The 14,549-nt window shown below is 64.3% G+C and overlaps 1 protein-coding gene across 1 annotated transcript in view; it reads left to right on the top strand.

The window, feature by feature from the left end:
- The window catches only part of NOTCH1 (notch receptor 1), a 46,324-nt gene extending 32,049 nt beyond the window's left edge, over positions 1-14,275 (top strand). The window contains exons 19-34 of the mRNA XM_055541563.1: positions 329-530; positions 1,476-1,629; positions 1,764-1,948; positions 2,342-2,474; positions 2,714-2,971; positions 3,310-3,422; positions 4,342-4,913; positions 5,151-5,546; positions 6,074-6,222; positions 6,966-7,182; positions 7,372-7,459; positions 7,540-7,705; positions 8,239-8,534; positions 9,569-9,716; positions 9,857-9,954; positions 11,178-14,275. Of these exons, the coding sequence (XP_055397538.1) occupies positions 329-530; positions 1,476-1,629; positions 1,764-1,948; positions 2,342-2,474; positions 2,714-2,971; positions 3,310-3,422; positions 4,342-4,913; positions 5,151-5,546; positions 6,074-6,222; positions 6,966-7,182; positions 7,372-7,459; positions 7,540-7,705; positions 8,239-8,534; positions 9,569-9,716; positions 9,857-9,954; positions 11,178-12,632 (4,630 nt within the window). The 3' untranslated portion in view covers positions 12,633-14,275. The remainder of the gene's footprint in view (positions 1-328; positions 531-1,475; positions 1,630-1,763; positions 1,949-2,341; positions 2,475-2,713; positions 2,972-3,309; positions 3,423-4,341; positions 4,914-5,150; positions 5,547-6,073; positions 6,223-6,965; positions 7,183-7,371; positions 7,460-7,539; positions 7,706-8,238; positions 8,535-9,568; positions 9,717-9,856; positions 9,955-11,177) is intronic.
- Positions 14,276-14,549: the final 274 nt, after the last annotated feature.

Here is a 14,549-nt window from a genome sequence, read left to right as displayed (position 1 = left end):
GTCCCTGGTTTCTAGCATTTATCTCCCATGCGCTCTGGTTTCTGCTCATTTTTGTCTTGATCGCGACACACCCACGTGTGATATGAAGCTCCTCTCAGCACGAGTTCTAAAGAAGGCAGAGGAAGGAGCGTGGTGTGGTGTGAGAGCCTGGGGTCCCCTGGGACTCCTACTGGCCTCCCCGAGCTCAGCCAGGCTGTTGCCGGCCTGTCCTGGCACCCAAACCCCTGTGGCCACCCTGATCGGCGGTGAGGGTGCCAGTGTGGACGTACCTGCTTGGGCAGGGTCCTGCCCCCAACTCACCACCCCCTTGCTGCCTGCCCACCTCCAGCTCCTGCTTCAACGGCGGTACCTGCGTGGATGGCATCAACTCCTTCACCTGCCTGTGTCCACCTGGCTTCACGGGCAGCTACTGCCAACATGACGTCAACGAGTGTGACTCTCGGCCCTGCCTGCACGGCGGCACCTGCCACGACAGCTACGGCACCTACACGTGCACCTGCCCGCAGGGCTACACGGGCCTCAACTGCCAGGTGAGGGGGCCCGGGCACACGCCGAGCGCCTCGGCCAGGTGAGGGGGCCCCGGGCACACGCCGAGCGCCTCGGCCAGGTGAGGGGGGGCCCGGGCACACGCCGAGCGCCTCGGCCAGGTGAGGGGGGGCCCGGGCACACGCCGAGCGCCTCGGCCAGGTGAGGGGGGGCCCGGGCACACGCCGAGCGCCTTGGCCACGTGAGGGGGCCCGGGCACACGCCGAGCGCCTCGGCCAGGTGAGGGGGGCCCGGTCACACGCCCAGCGCCTCGGCCGAGTGAGGGGGCCCGGGCACACGCCCAGTGCCTCGGCCGGCCCCGGGCACACGCCGAGCACCTCGGCCAGGTGAGGGGGGCCCGGGCACACGCCCAGTGCCTTGGCCAGCCCTGGGCACACACTGAGCACCTCGGCCGCACGCCTGGGCCCCTTGCCTGGATTCCAGCTGGCTCTCCCACCCCGGGGAGCCGAGGAGGGGCCAGATAAGGAGGCAGAGGTGGTGAGCAGGGCGGTTTCCAGCTCAGGCAGCAGAGGCCACGGAGCAAGAACAAGGACCAGCTGTTGGGGGGGAAGGCGGCTGAACGCCAGTGTTTGCATGAAGACTGTGTAAAAGTATCAGAGGTTTATCTTCTTTAAAGATGTTCACACACAAAACACCAATTAGAAGAGAGCCGTTTCCTTCTTAAGAAAAATCTTCCTTCAAGGAAAGGCAGCCTGTTGTCTGGATTCACCACCAAGGGCCCAGAGCAAGAGAGGGGCCCCTGCAGCCCCAGTTGCTCCCAAGCAGGGGGGCCCCGTGGGCCTCGGTGTCCGTTTCTGTGGATTGGGGGGAGGTCACGGGCCACCTTGGGCGTGAGGGTTTCTGGCGCCCATGTGTGTCCCCCGCCGGGTGGGCTGGGCCCGTGGGGGCCGGTGGGTGGGGTGTGAGCTAGGCTGCCCCCTCGTCCCCAGACCCTTGTGCGCTGGTGTGACTCGTCCCCCTGCAAGAATGAGGGCCGGTGCTGGCAGACCAACGCGCTGTACCGCTGTGAGTGCCACAGCGGCTGGACCGGCCTCTACTGCGACGTGCCCAGTGTCTCCTGCGAGGTGGCTGCGCGGCAGCAAGGTAACCAGCCCAGGCTTCTCCGTGCCCACTGGGCGTCCGACCTCTGAGGTCAGGAGGCGCGCTGCCCAAGGTGCGAGGTTGCCCCTGGGGAGGGAAGCTGGGGCCTCACGCTCCGCCCGCCGCGTCCCCCGCAGGCATCAACGTGACCCACTTGTGCCGGAACGGGGGCCTCTGCGTGAATGCGGGCAACACACACCGCTGCCACTGCCAGGCTGGCTACACGGGCAGCTACTGCGAGGAGCAGGTGGATGAGTGCTCGCCCAGCCCCTGCCAGAACGGGGCCACCTGCACCGACTACCCCGGCGGCTACTCCTGTGAGGTGGGCACCCGGCCCCGGGGCGGGGGTGTGTGTGTCTGGCCTGAGTGCTGCCGAGGGCCAGGCCCTGGCTGGGAACCAGTGCAGCAGGGAAGACTAGGCTCACCGGGAGGGCTGGGTGATCGTCCTCTGCGGGCACCTGCAAGAGGGAAACCCTGAGAAGCAGGGCAGGCTTTCCCCTACCCCAGGTTCACCCACCTCTATACTAACTCCCGCCTCGGGCAGTGAACCGCAGCTTACCAGGGCCCTTACCAGGGTCTCCACTTGGGTCCTTCTGGTAGGAGGGCTTTGCGAGGCAAGAGGGCAGCTCATGGGGCCCCGTCAGCCCACACAGGCGTAGGGGACGCCCCGGCTGCCTGCTGAGCCTCAGGCCCACGCCTCGCTGTCCCCCTGCAGTGTGTGGCCGGCTACCACGGGGTGAACTGCTCCGAGGAGGTGAACGAGTGCCTGTCCCAGCCCTGCCGGAACGGAGGCACCTGCATCGACCTCACCAACACCTACAAGTGCTCCTGCCCCCGCGGCACACAGGGTAGGCTTGGCCGCACCTGGGGAGGGAGTCCGGGGGGCTGGTCGCCAGCGTCCACCTCCTGGACGTCTGACCCCCGGCCGGGGCACACAGGGTAGGCTTGGCCGCACCTGGGGAGGGAGTCCGGGGGGCTGGTCGCCAGCGTCCACCTCCTGGACGTCTGACCCCCGGCCGGGGCACACCTGTGGGAGGCGTGGGGCTCGAGCGCGGCCGCGTGGGGTCTGATGGTGCCCGGCCTGCAGGCGTGCACTGCGAGATCAACGTGGACGACTGCAACCCCCCCATCGACCCCGTGTCCCGGGGCCCCAAGTGCTTTAACAACGGCACCTGCGTGGACCAGGTGGGCGGCTACAGCTGCACCTGCCCGCCCGGCTTCGTGGGTGAGCGCTGCGAGGGGGATGTCAACGAGTGCCTGTCCAACCCCTGCGACGCCCGTGGCACCCAGAACTGCGTGCAGCGCGTCAACGCCTTCCACTGCGAGTGCCGCGCCGGCCACACCGGTGGGTGCTGCCCTGGTCGGGGCGCGGGCGGAGCTGGGGGCGGGGGTCAGCGCCGGCCACACCGGTGGGTGCTGCCCTGGTCGGGGCGCGGGCGGAGCTGGGGGCGGGGGTCAGCGCTGGCCACACCGGTGGGTGCTGCCCTGGTCGGGGGCACGGGCGGAGCTGGGGGCAGGGGGTCAGCGCCGGCCACACCAGTGGGTGCCGCCCTGGTCGGGGGCGCAGGCGGAGCTGGGGGTGGGGTTCAGCGCCGGCCACACCGGTGGGTGCCGCCCTGGTCGGGGGGTGGCGGGTGGTGCTGGGGGCAGGGGGTCAGCGCCTCACGCCACTCTTGTCCCCAGGACGCCGCTGCGAGTCGGTCATCAACGGCTGCAAAGACAGGCCCTGTAAGAATGGGGGTAGCTGTGCAGTGGCCTCCAACACGGCCCGCGGGTTCATCTGCAAGTGCCCAGCGGTAGGTGCCATGGGCAGCAGGTGGTGGGGAGGGCTTCTGGTCTGAAGGGGACAGGAGGACACCCCCACTCAGCACATCTAGTGCCCTGGGGTGGCCAGAACCGCCCTGCTGCCCCCCGCCCCCAGCCTGCGGGTGAGCTGGAAGGCAAAACGTGGTTCGTGTGTCTGGACTCCACTCTCCGCGTTCCCCTCAAGACAAAATTTTCTTGTGTCTTTATGTTTAGAGCGGTTTAGTAGAAAATTGGTGCAGGAGGGTTCCTGTGTACCCTCGCCCCCTGCACACCCAGCTTTCCCGTTATTAACATCTTGCTCGCCTGTGGGCTTCCCTGGTGGCTCAGACAGTAGAGTTTGCCTGCAGTGCTGGAGGCCAGGGTTCGATCCCTGGGTCAAGAAGATCCCCTGGAGAAGGAAATGGCAGCCCACTCCAGTATTCTTGCCTGGAAAATCCCTCATGGACAGAGGAGCCTGGCGGGCTACAGTGCATGGGGCCACAGAGAGTCGGACATGACTGAGCGACTTCACTTTCACTTTCTTTTGCATTTGGGGAACACTGTTACCATCAACGACCAACATTAATATGTTGCTAAGTGATCTGTACACTGACCCGTTAAGTCTGGTCCACTCCACATCGTGTGTTCCTTGGGTCTGACACACGCGGTGCCACGAGACCCCTGTTGCAGGATCCCAGGAGGTCGTCAGTTTGCCCAGAAGTGCCCCAGGCTCCTACTGTGCCCACCCCACCCTCCTTCCCTCCCGACTCCTGGGAACCCCCCACCCCTGAGCGTTTCGTGTTGATTTTCTTTAAAAGGAAAGCCCGCCAGCCCTTGTGGGTGGGTGGGGGACGCAATGGAGCAGCCAGGCGGTCCCCAGCACTTGGGGGGGCCGGCTCACCCCTCACACCCACATGGCCCCTCCCGCAGGGCTTCGAGGGTGCCACGTGCGAGAACGACGCCCGCAGCTGCGGGAGCCTGCGGTGCCTGAACGGCGGCACATGCATCGCGGGCCCGCGCAGCCCCACCTGCCTGTGCCTGGGCCCCTTCACCGGCCCCGAGTGCCAGTTCCCGGCCAGCAGCCCCTGCGTGGGCAGCAACCCCTGCTACAACCAGGGCGTCTGCGAGCCCACCGCCGAGAGCCCCTTCTACCGCTGCCGCTGCCCCGCCAAGTTCAACGGGCTCCTGTGCCACATCCTGGACTACAGCTTCGGGGGCGGCGTGGGCCTCGACATCCCCCCGCCACAGATCGAGGAGACCTGCGAGCTCCCTGGCTGCCGCGAGGAGGCCGGCAACAAGGTCTGCAGCCTGCAGTGCAACAGCCACGCGTGCGGCTGGGACGGCGGCGACTGCTCCCTCGACTTCGACGACCCCTGGCAGAACTGCACGCAGTCCCTGCAGTGCTGGAAGTACTTCAGCAACGGCCGCTGCGACAGCCAGTGCAACTCGGCCGGCTGCCTCTTCGACGGCTTCGACTGCCAGCGTGCAGAAGGCCAGTGCAAGTAAGGCCCGCGGGGACGCCACTCCACGTCCGTGATGTCCCGCGGGGCTGGTGGGGGGCAGGCGAGGGGGCCGTCCGCTCACCAGCAGGACAGAGCAGGCGGGAGGACACTGGGCTTCGCGGGCAGGGCAGCGCACGGCCGGGTGCTGGCCGAGGGTCTCCGGGTGGACAGGAGCAGGCGTGGCCCCAGGGGACCCAGGCGTGGAGGGGGCCCTGAGCTGTCGCCGTGTGCCCCCAGCCCCCTGTATGACCAGTACTGCAAGGACCACTTCAGGGACGGGCACTGCGACCAGGGCTGCAACAGTGCGGAGTGCGAGTGGGACGGGCTGGACTGCGCGGAGCACGTGCCCGAGCGGCTGGCGGCCGGCACGCTGGTGCTGGTGGTGCTCATGCCACCCGAGCAGCTGCGCAACCGCTCCCTGCACTTCCTGCGCGAGCTCAGCCGCCTGCTGCACACCAATGTGGTCTTCAAGCGTGACGCCAGCGGCCAGCAGATGATCTTCCCCTACTACGGCCGCGAGGAGGAGCTGCACAAGCACCCCGTCAGGCGCTCCGTGGACGGCGGGGCCCCGCTGCTCCCGGGCGGCGCGGGCAGACGCCAGCGCAGGGAGCTGGACCCCATGGACATCCGTGGGTGAGCGAGCCCCTCCTGGCGGCCTCCACGCCCTGACCCTCAGGGCTACCCCCCTCCCAGAGAGGGCAGCACTGTCCTCCCGAGATGGGGAAAGAGACCTGGGATTTCAGCTCCGTGACAGCTTCCCGCCCAGGCTCAGCTCTCAGGGAGGCGAGGGACTGGGCTCTGGACACCTCCATCCTTCCAAGATGGGGACCAAGGCCGCCCGTGGCTCTGTAGGAGCCCCACTGCCGGCAGGGGAGCACTCCGAGGAGTGTCCGTGTGAGCACTACACGGGCCCTGCTGGTGCTGGACAAGGCGAGCCCTCAGGTCCACTGTGCACCTCCAGGCTTGTTCCTGTCCAGACCCAGCTCTCTGCCTCCCCAGGCTGCCCCCCTGGGGTTCTGGGAGCACCCTCTCTCCCCGCCCATCCATCCGGGTGACACCCCAGGAGCCAGAGCCTGTCCCTGGGAGACAGGCTGGCCGGGTGGGTGCCAGGAGGGGGCTGGTGCCCAAGCCCCCTGACCTGGGCTCTCCCCCTACCTCAGGTCCATCGTCTACCTGGAGATCGACAACCGGCAGTGCGTCCAGTCGTCCTCCCAGTGCTTCCAGAGCGCCACGGACGTGGCCGCCTTCCTGGGCGCGCTGGCCTCGCTGGGCAGCCTTAACATCCCCTACAAGATCGAGGCTGTGCAGAGTGAGTGGCCAGCCCTGCTCCCCCAGCTGCACTCCCACGGGAGCTCTGGACTGTCCTGGGAAGGGTTGTGCATGGGAGATGGTCTCCCAGCTGCACCCCCACCCCGGGATGCTCTTGTTCTTTGTGCCAGTTGCCACCCACGGGGGCGTGTGTCACACCATCCAGAGTTCGGGGAGCGCTTTTCTGGGGTTTCCCACCGGGCATGCTCTCCCTCCCGTAGCAACAGCTGTCAGTGAGGTTGGCCCAAGGGAGTCCACACATCCACCAGCAAATGTTGGGGGGGAGACTTTTCTCGCCCCACCCCTTCCTCCGGATTTTTCTTTGTTGGGTATTATTTCAAAATCATTACGGTTTTTTCTTTTTTTTTTTTAAAGAGAGAGAAAGCAAAGAATTGATCGATGTCATGTGAAGTGTTGAAGTTTGTATCTGGAAAATCCCCCTAAATCCTTTGTCTTAACAGCTCGATCCGAGTGCAGCGATTTGAAGTTGCCTAATCCTTCTCCCTTAAAGGAGAAAAAAGTAAAAGCTGTCTCCAGATAGCCGGCTGGTGCAGGAGAGAATTTAGCGATAGTTTGCAATTCTGATTAATCGCGTAGAAAATGACCTTATTTTGGGGGGCGGGATGGAGGCGAGCGGGCGAGGACGCGCCGGGCCGCGGAGCCAGCGCGCTGCCCCTGGCCGCCGGCCTGCCTGGCTGCGCGGCCTGATGTCCGGGCGCCCGCCCGCGGCCGCTGTGCCCGCAGGTGAGACGGTGGAGCCGCCCCCGCCGCCGCCGCTGCACTTCATGTACGTGGCCGTGGTGGCCTTCGTGTTGCTGTTCTTCGTGGGCTGCGGGGTGCTGCTGTCGCGGAAGCGCCGGCGGCAGCATGGCCAGCTCTGGTTCCCCGAGGGCTTCAAGGTGTCGGAGGCCAGCAAGAAGAAGCGGCGCGAGCCCCTCGGCGAGGACTCCGTGGGCCTCAAGTCAGTGGGCGCGGCGGGGCGTCTGGGTGGGGCCGGGCTTGCGGGAGGCGGGGCTGCCCCTCCCCTCCTCCGCGGCGCCCCCCTTGGGCCCTGGGCATGGGCGGGGCCTGGAAGGGGAGGGAATCTCCCTGGACCCCCGCTCCCCCGCGCTTAGTCCCACACCCCCCTTCCCGGCCCCGTCACCCCCAGGCCCCTGAAGAACTCCTCGGACGGCGCCCTCATGGACGACAACCAGAACGAGTGGGGCGACGAGGGCCTAGAGGCCAAGAAGTTCCGGGTGAGTCGGGGATCCAGGGTCCCCGCCCCGCCCAGCCCCGCGCCACGGGGCATGACCCTCTGCTCCATGCCCTTCCTTAGTTCGAGGAGCCCGTGGTCCTCCCTGACCTGGACGACCAGACGGACCACCGGCAGTGGACCCAGCAGCACCTGGATGCCGCCGACCTGCGCGTGTCTGCCATGGCCCCCACGCCTCCCCAGGGCGAGGCGGATGCCGACTGCATGGACGTGAATGTCCGCGGGCCGGGTAGGTGGCTGGCCAGACACGCCGCCCCCCACCCGGGGCTCCACCCCCAGGCACCTGGTGGCACCGGGCAGCCCGCGCTTCCCTGACCTGGTGACCCGCCCACCCCCTGTCCCAAGCCTCAGCGTCGGCACCTGAAAACTCCCCTGGCCTTGGAGGGGGTGAGGACCCCCAGGAGTTGGTCAGCCTCCTCGCTGCCTCCCCTCCAGGAGTACAGGTCTCAAAGTGCACTGTGCCCTCAGAGTTGATTTCTTCTTTCAAAATCCATCTTTTGAGACACCCAGAGTGCCTGTTAGCTTCCCTCCTCTGTCTCCTGGACGGGGCTGTGGGTGAAGGTCTCGGGCAGGTCAGGACGCGGAGCCCACCAGCTACCTGGCAGCTGGACTTGTTTCTGCCCTCGGGGAGCTTAGACGGATTGCACTGGCGCTGGGCAGTGTGGCTGTGTGCACTGGGCCTCCGTGGGCCGCGCCCCTGGGAGCAGCTGCCAGGGGCCAGCCTTCCTGACCTGGCCCCGTCCCTGTCCTGCCCCGCTACAGACGGCTTCACGCCCCTCATGATCGCCTCCTGCAGCGGAGGGGGCTTAGAGACTGGCAACAGCGAGGAGGAGGAGGACGCGCCCGCGGTCATCTCGGACTTCATCTACCAGGGCGCCAGCCTGCACAACCAGACGGACCGCACCGGCGAGACCGCCCTGCACCTGGCCGCCCGCTACTCGCGCTCCGACGCGGCCAAGCGCCTGCTGGAGGCCAGCGCAGACGCCAACATACAGGACAACATGGGGCGCACCCCGCTGCACGCGGCCGTGTCTGCCGACGCGCAGGGCGTCTTCCAGGTGGGCAGCCGCTCACGTGCCCTTCTGTGCACCCTCGCCTGCCTTCCCTCCTTCCTGGTCGGGCCCCAGAGCCCTGATTCCAAGCCTGGCCAGAGCAGGGACAGCTGGGGTTCCCCCCGCACCCCAAACCTTTGTACCCTGGAGGGGGCGTGAGGTCAGGGAGGGTGTCAAATCCTCTGTGTCGTCCCCTCGGGGCAGCCAGGCTGGTGGCGCTAAAGCAGGAGAGGCTGCAGGGACCTACAGGGGCAGGACCTCCTCACCCTCACCCAAGACAGGCCCATCCCCTGCGCCTGCCCCTCCCGGCCCCTAAGTCCTCCCTGCTTTGGCTGGAGGCATCGATCGCTTCTGGCGATGGGGAGAAGGGCTAGAGGCTGCTGATTGCTGCCTGCAAGCAGCAGTGGGGGGGTGGCTCTGGCCTTGCTGGGCTTCCAGGATGAGGATGGATTAGGGATGTGGGTGCCTGGGTCTCTGGGGAGCATCCCTGGCAGAAGCAGCTTTTGAAAGCTGCCAGCCGGTCCCCTGGCCACAAACCCCCAGGCCCCGGGCCATGCTGCTCTGCACAGACGGGCAGGTAAATGGGGCACAAATGGGGGGCATCACAAAAGTCTAATGATTTCCGACATGTTGTCTTTTATGGAAATGAGAGATTGGGGACAATTAAACGAGCCCCTGGAGACAGGCCCTGGCCGAGTTTGCCCAGGCGGTCTCTGTGGCACGTAGAGACATTCCCTTGGGTGCTTCTCGGGGTGATGCCGGTTCACACACAGCTCCTCCCCAGCTCCTTTCGTCCCCGCTCCCGCCTGCAAACAGTGACCATCCTTCTCTCTCATGCTCCAGCCCCACCCCTCCAGCAGAGCCTGGTGGAGTTCTGCCCACTCCCCGGGCTCCCATGCCACATGTGTCCGGGCTCCCTGGGGCCGCCCGACCCCAGGAGGGCTGCATTCGAATCAGGTTGAGTCCCAAGCATGTGTCCCGGAGCGGGCGGGGGCCTCGTGCTCACACTTGCTGAGCCCAAGACTTTCCCTGTGGTCCAGATCCTGATCCGGAACCGAGCCACCGACCTGGACGCCCGCATGCACGACGGCACGACCCCACTGATCCTCGCTGCCCGCCTGGCCGTGGAGGGCATGCTGGAGGACCTCATCAACTCCCACGCCGACGTCAACGCCGTGGATGACCTGGGTGAGTCCAGCTGGGCCAGCCCGAGGGAGGGGCACGTCACGGCCGCCTGCCCACCCCTAACCCGCCTGCCCACCCCTGACCCGCCTGCCGACCTCGGACCTGCTTGCCGACCCCTGACCCGCCCTTTGCTCCCCTTGCAGGCAAGTCCGCCCTGCACTGGGCAGCCGCGGTGAACAACGTGGAGGCTGCTGTCGTGCTGCTGAAGAACGGGGCCAACAAGGACATGCAGAACAACAAGGTGGGCTGGCTGGCGAGACACTTCCCCTCTGCTACTCCTTCCCGACCGGGGCACCCCGAGCCATGACTTCAGCTTCTGGGCCTCGGCTCCCTAACCCGTAAAGTCCCAGGAGAAGCCCCAGAGAAACAGAGACGTGGACCCCGTAGTGGGTGCCCGTGTGGTCGGCGCTCCCTGCCTCCCTCTGGCCACATTACCAGTCCCCTCCCGGGCCCAGGGCATGGGCGGCTGCAGCTGTCCCCCTGCCCCCATGTCACTGTGACCTGCGACCTCACCTCTGTCCTTGGCTGTCACTGGCCGGGGCGGGTTGACCCAGATGGTGCACGCTGAGCCAAGAGGCCAGTGGGCTAGGTGGGGGGCTCTGCATTGCCAGGCCCCCAGATGGAATGGTGGGTGTCCACCTTCTACACGTGAACCGCCTCCGGCCTCCCTCAGCCTCGCCGCGGTATGTTCCCACAGTCAAAGTGTGCTCTTTCCTTCCTGCCCATCCCCAGCCTGGCCCTGCATCTCCTGCACTTGTCTTGGGCTCCTGTGTCCCCGAACCCGCCCCTTCCTTCACTGATCCCTGAAGGGATCTCCTGTCCTGGGGGAGGGGCGCAGGGGATGCTGTTGGGCCCGGTCACTTCTGAGTCTGCCATGGGGCAGAGGCATCATCCCACCTCCTTCTGGGGAGACAGGGTGACTGGTGGCAGGGACTGCCGTGGTGGGGCAGCAGCTGCGGCCAAGGCCACGTGTGTGCCAGGCAGACACTGTCCGGCCTTACCCCACACAGCAGCCTCGGGGGGCATACGTGGCATGTCCACTGTACAGATGAGAAAACTACGCCCTGGGGACAGAGCTAAGATGTCAGGGTTCCTCGGGGACCAACTGGTGCCCACAGACACTCTTTAGTGACCCTGAAGCCCCTGAAATCGTGGCAGGGTCTCCATCTGTGTGGTTTTGGAGGAGGGGAAGGGGGGGCACAGTCTGTTAGATTTCCTGTGGGGTCTCTGACCCCATGAAGGTGGATCCCCACTGGTTTAGAATATAGGATCCCACAGGTCCTCTGGGTCTTAGAAGATGCGTTTAAGGTGTTTTTGTTTGTAAGACGTAATAGTGATGGTAGGACTCTAGGGGGAGGGTTGAGATGAGGTGCCTCCCCTCCGCAGCAGGGCGGAGGCGGGGCTGACTGCTGGTCCATCTGGTGACTGGTGACCCCTGCACCTGCCCCCATCTGCTCCCCCCAGGAGGAGACGCCCTTGTTCCTGGCCGCCCGGGAGGGCAGCTACGAGACCGCCAAGGTGCTGCTGGACCATTTCGCCAACCGGGACATCACAGACCACATGGACCGCCTGCCTCGCGACATCGCGCAGGAGCGCATGCACCATGACATCGTGCGGCTGCTGGACGAGTACAGCCTGGTGCGCAGCCCCCCGCTGCATGGCGCCACCCTGGGCGGCGCACCCACCCTGTCGCCCCCTCTCTGCTCGCCCAACGGCTACCTGGGCAACCTCAAGCCCCCCATGCAGGGCAAGAAGGCCCGCAAGCCCAGCACCAAGGGCCTGGCCTGCGGCAGCAAGGAGCCCAAGGACCTCAAGGCTCGGAGGAAGAAGTCCCAAGATGGCAAGGGCTGTCTGCTGGACAGCGGGAGCGTGATGTCGCCCGTGGACTCCCTCGAGTCCCCCCACGGCTACCTGTCAGACGTGGCCTCCCCACCCCTCCTGCCCTCCCCTTTCCAGCCATCTCCCTCCGTGCCCCTCAACCACCTGCCCGGAATGCCCGAGACCCACCTGGGCGTCAGCCACCTGAGCGTGGCGGCCAAGCCCGAGATGGCGGTGCTGAGCGGGGGCAGCCGGCTGGCCTTTGAGGCAGGGCCACCACGCCTCTCCCACCTGCCCGTGGCCTCCAGCACCAGCACGATCCTGGGTTCGGGCGGCAGTGGGGGCAGTGGGGCTGTGAATTTCACCGTGGGTGGAGCCGCGGGCTTGAATGGCCAGTGCGAGTGGCTGTCCCGGCTGCAGAACGGCCTGGTGCCCAATCAGTACAACCCGCTGCGAGGGGGCGTGACGCCGGGCACCCTGAGCACGCAGGCTGCCGGCCTCCAGCATGGCACGGTGGGCCCGCTGCACGCCCCCGCCCTGTCCCAGGTGATGACCTACCAGGCCCTGCCCAGCACGCGGCTGGCCTCCCAGCCTCACCTAGTGCAGCCGCAGCAGAACTTACAGATGCAGCCGCCGAGCATGCCGCCGCAGCCAAACCTGCAGCCGCACCTCGGCGTGAGCTCGGCCGCCAGCGGCCACCTGGGCCGGAGCTTCCTGGGAGGGGAGCTGAGCCAGGCGGACATGCAGCCGCTGGGGCCCGGCAACCTGGCGGCGCACACCGTCCTGCCGCAGGAGGGCCAGGTCCTGCCCACATCGCTGCCGTCCACGCTGGCCCCGCCCACGCTGGCCCCGCCCATGACCACCGCCCAGTTCCTGACGCCCCCCTCCCAGCACAGCTACTCGTCCTCCCCCGTGGACAACACCCCCAGCCACCAACTACAGGTGCCCGAGCACCCCTTCCTCACCCCGTCCCCGGAGTCCCCCGACCAGTGGTCCAGCTCCTCGCCACATTCCAACATCTCCGATTGGTCCGAGGGCATCTCCAGCCCGCCCACCAGCGTGCCGTCCCAGATCGCCCACGTCCCGGAGGCATTCAAGTAAACAGCCGGCTGCCCCCAGGACCCTGCGCTTCCTTTCCCAAGCCCTGCTGGGGCGTGTGCGTGCGCTCCATGGATGCCGGGGCCGACCAAAGGAGCTTTTTTTCAACAAATGTGTTTTTATACAAAATAAGAGGACAAGGATTTTTAATTTTTTTTTTTAGTATTTATTTATGTACTTTTATTTTACATGGAAACACTGCCTTTTTATTTATATGTACTGTTTTGTATGGCATCAGGTAGAAACTTTTATCTGCTCAAAGAAAATAAACTAGTTCTCAGTCATGATTTTCCTACTTAGGATAAAGACTCCTAGGTATTTGTAAAATATAAACAAAGATTCATGATGTGCAAATGCCATTTATTTATTGATTTCCTCTTTTTTGAATCCCAAAAGAAATGATGTCAGACAAGGGCGGTCTGAGCCAGCATTGTTTAGAAAGCTCCAGGGGTGCTCGGGGCCTGCTTTGATTTCCCCAGACATCCCCTCACCCCCACCTCCAAACCTGGACCGCCCTCCTCCCAGGACTGCCTGCATCTTATGAAAAGATGCATCTAGAGAAAGAAAAGCAAGCCCTTTCCTCCTTTGGCATGTGGGTTACTTTGTACCTGAAGTAGGAAAGTAAAGTGTAAAATGACGTGGTTCGTGCATTTCGGTGTACTTTTAAACTTTTTAAAGCTATGTCTCTCAGAATGTGTTCTTGGGGTATGCCCAGGGTACATCTCATGGTACCAATCATGAATCTTTGTTTCAGGTTCAGTATTACGTAGCTGTTCTTTGGCATTGTGAGTTCTTGTTCTTTCTGGAGGCTCCCCTGCCCCTCGCCCCCGCTGATGTTTAAGCATCATGTGAGAAGTCGGAGGTGTGGCCATGTGGTACCCACCTTGGACCCCACGTTGGGGAGGCCTCCCCCTTCCTGGGGAAAGACACTGCCGGGCCGCCCTGTTGGAGGCATCTCAACTTGAACTGCATCTCCCAGGTTCAGCGGAAGATGAACTGGCGCCCCTGGGGCCCAGTGCCGACAGGCCCGGTTTTTATAGGAGACTTGGAAAAATGTGGGCGTGTCCAGCCTCAGTGCTCAGAGACCCTGGTGCCAGGGCCTGGCGCGCCCTGGGGTGCTCGGGTCACCAGGAGCCTGCTCGCGGGCCACCCCTCCCAGTTCAGGGGGTGGGTGTGCGCCCAGGGTAGAGCAGATTTTTACATTATCAAGTATAAGCCTGTGGCAGATACATATCTGTAAATACATTTTTAAAGGGTGATTTTGTTTAAGAAATCTGATTGGACAAATCTGTCAGGGTCGTGCTGATAAGGGATGTCAGAACCCAGGCCCCACGACCTGCAGCTGCCGAACCGTAGCTCCTGAGAGCAAAGCTGGGGGGTCCCACCGCCCACCACACTGAGTCTGCTGCCCCGGCCTCGCCGGGCGTGCTGTGGGGCCACCCCTAGCGGGCACGATCAGACTCTTCCTAAGATGTGGTTTCTTTTTGTGTTTTATAAGATAGAGTGTAGTTTACATAAAAAAAAAAAAAAAACTTTTTAAAAAAGTTATCTACCTACAAAACTGTAGGTGATTAAAATGATGTATTTTTTTTTCATCTTTTTTGTTAACAGATTTGCAATAAAAATGATTCCGATGGTCGTCCAGATTTTGCTAAACTCGACTGTGGTCCTGGCTTGCTTTCTGAGACGGAGGGAAAGCGATAGAGAGGGAATGCCAGCCCAGGCTCCTGGGTGGCAGGGTCACTTTGTCGGGTCAGATATCCAGTGTCCATCTACCCTGCCAGGCCCTGTGCAGCGGGGCAGAGACCCCACAGGGAGCAGGGCACACACAACCCCAAAACCAGGCTCTTAGCTGTCTCTCAACTGTCTGGGTCACGGAGAGTGAGGCGCCACTTACTAGCCTGGGGCCCACCACTGCAG

Source organism: Bubalus kerabau, chromosome 11 (assembly GCF_029407905.1).
Source record: "Bubalus kerabau isolate K-KA32 ecotype Philippines breed swamp buffalo chromosome 11, PCC_UOA_SB_1v2, whole genome shotgun sequence".
Classification (NCBI taxonomy): Eukaryota; Metazoa; Chordata; class Mammalia; order Artiodactyla; family Bovidae; genus Bubalus; species Bubalus kerabau.
Note: the sequence above shows the minus strand (reverse complement) of the source record. Positions and strands in the feature narration are given on the sequence as shown.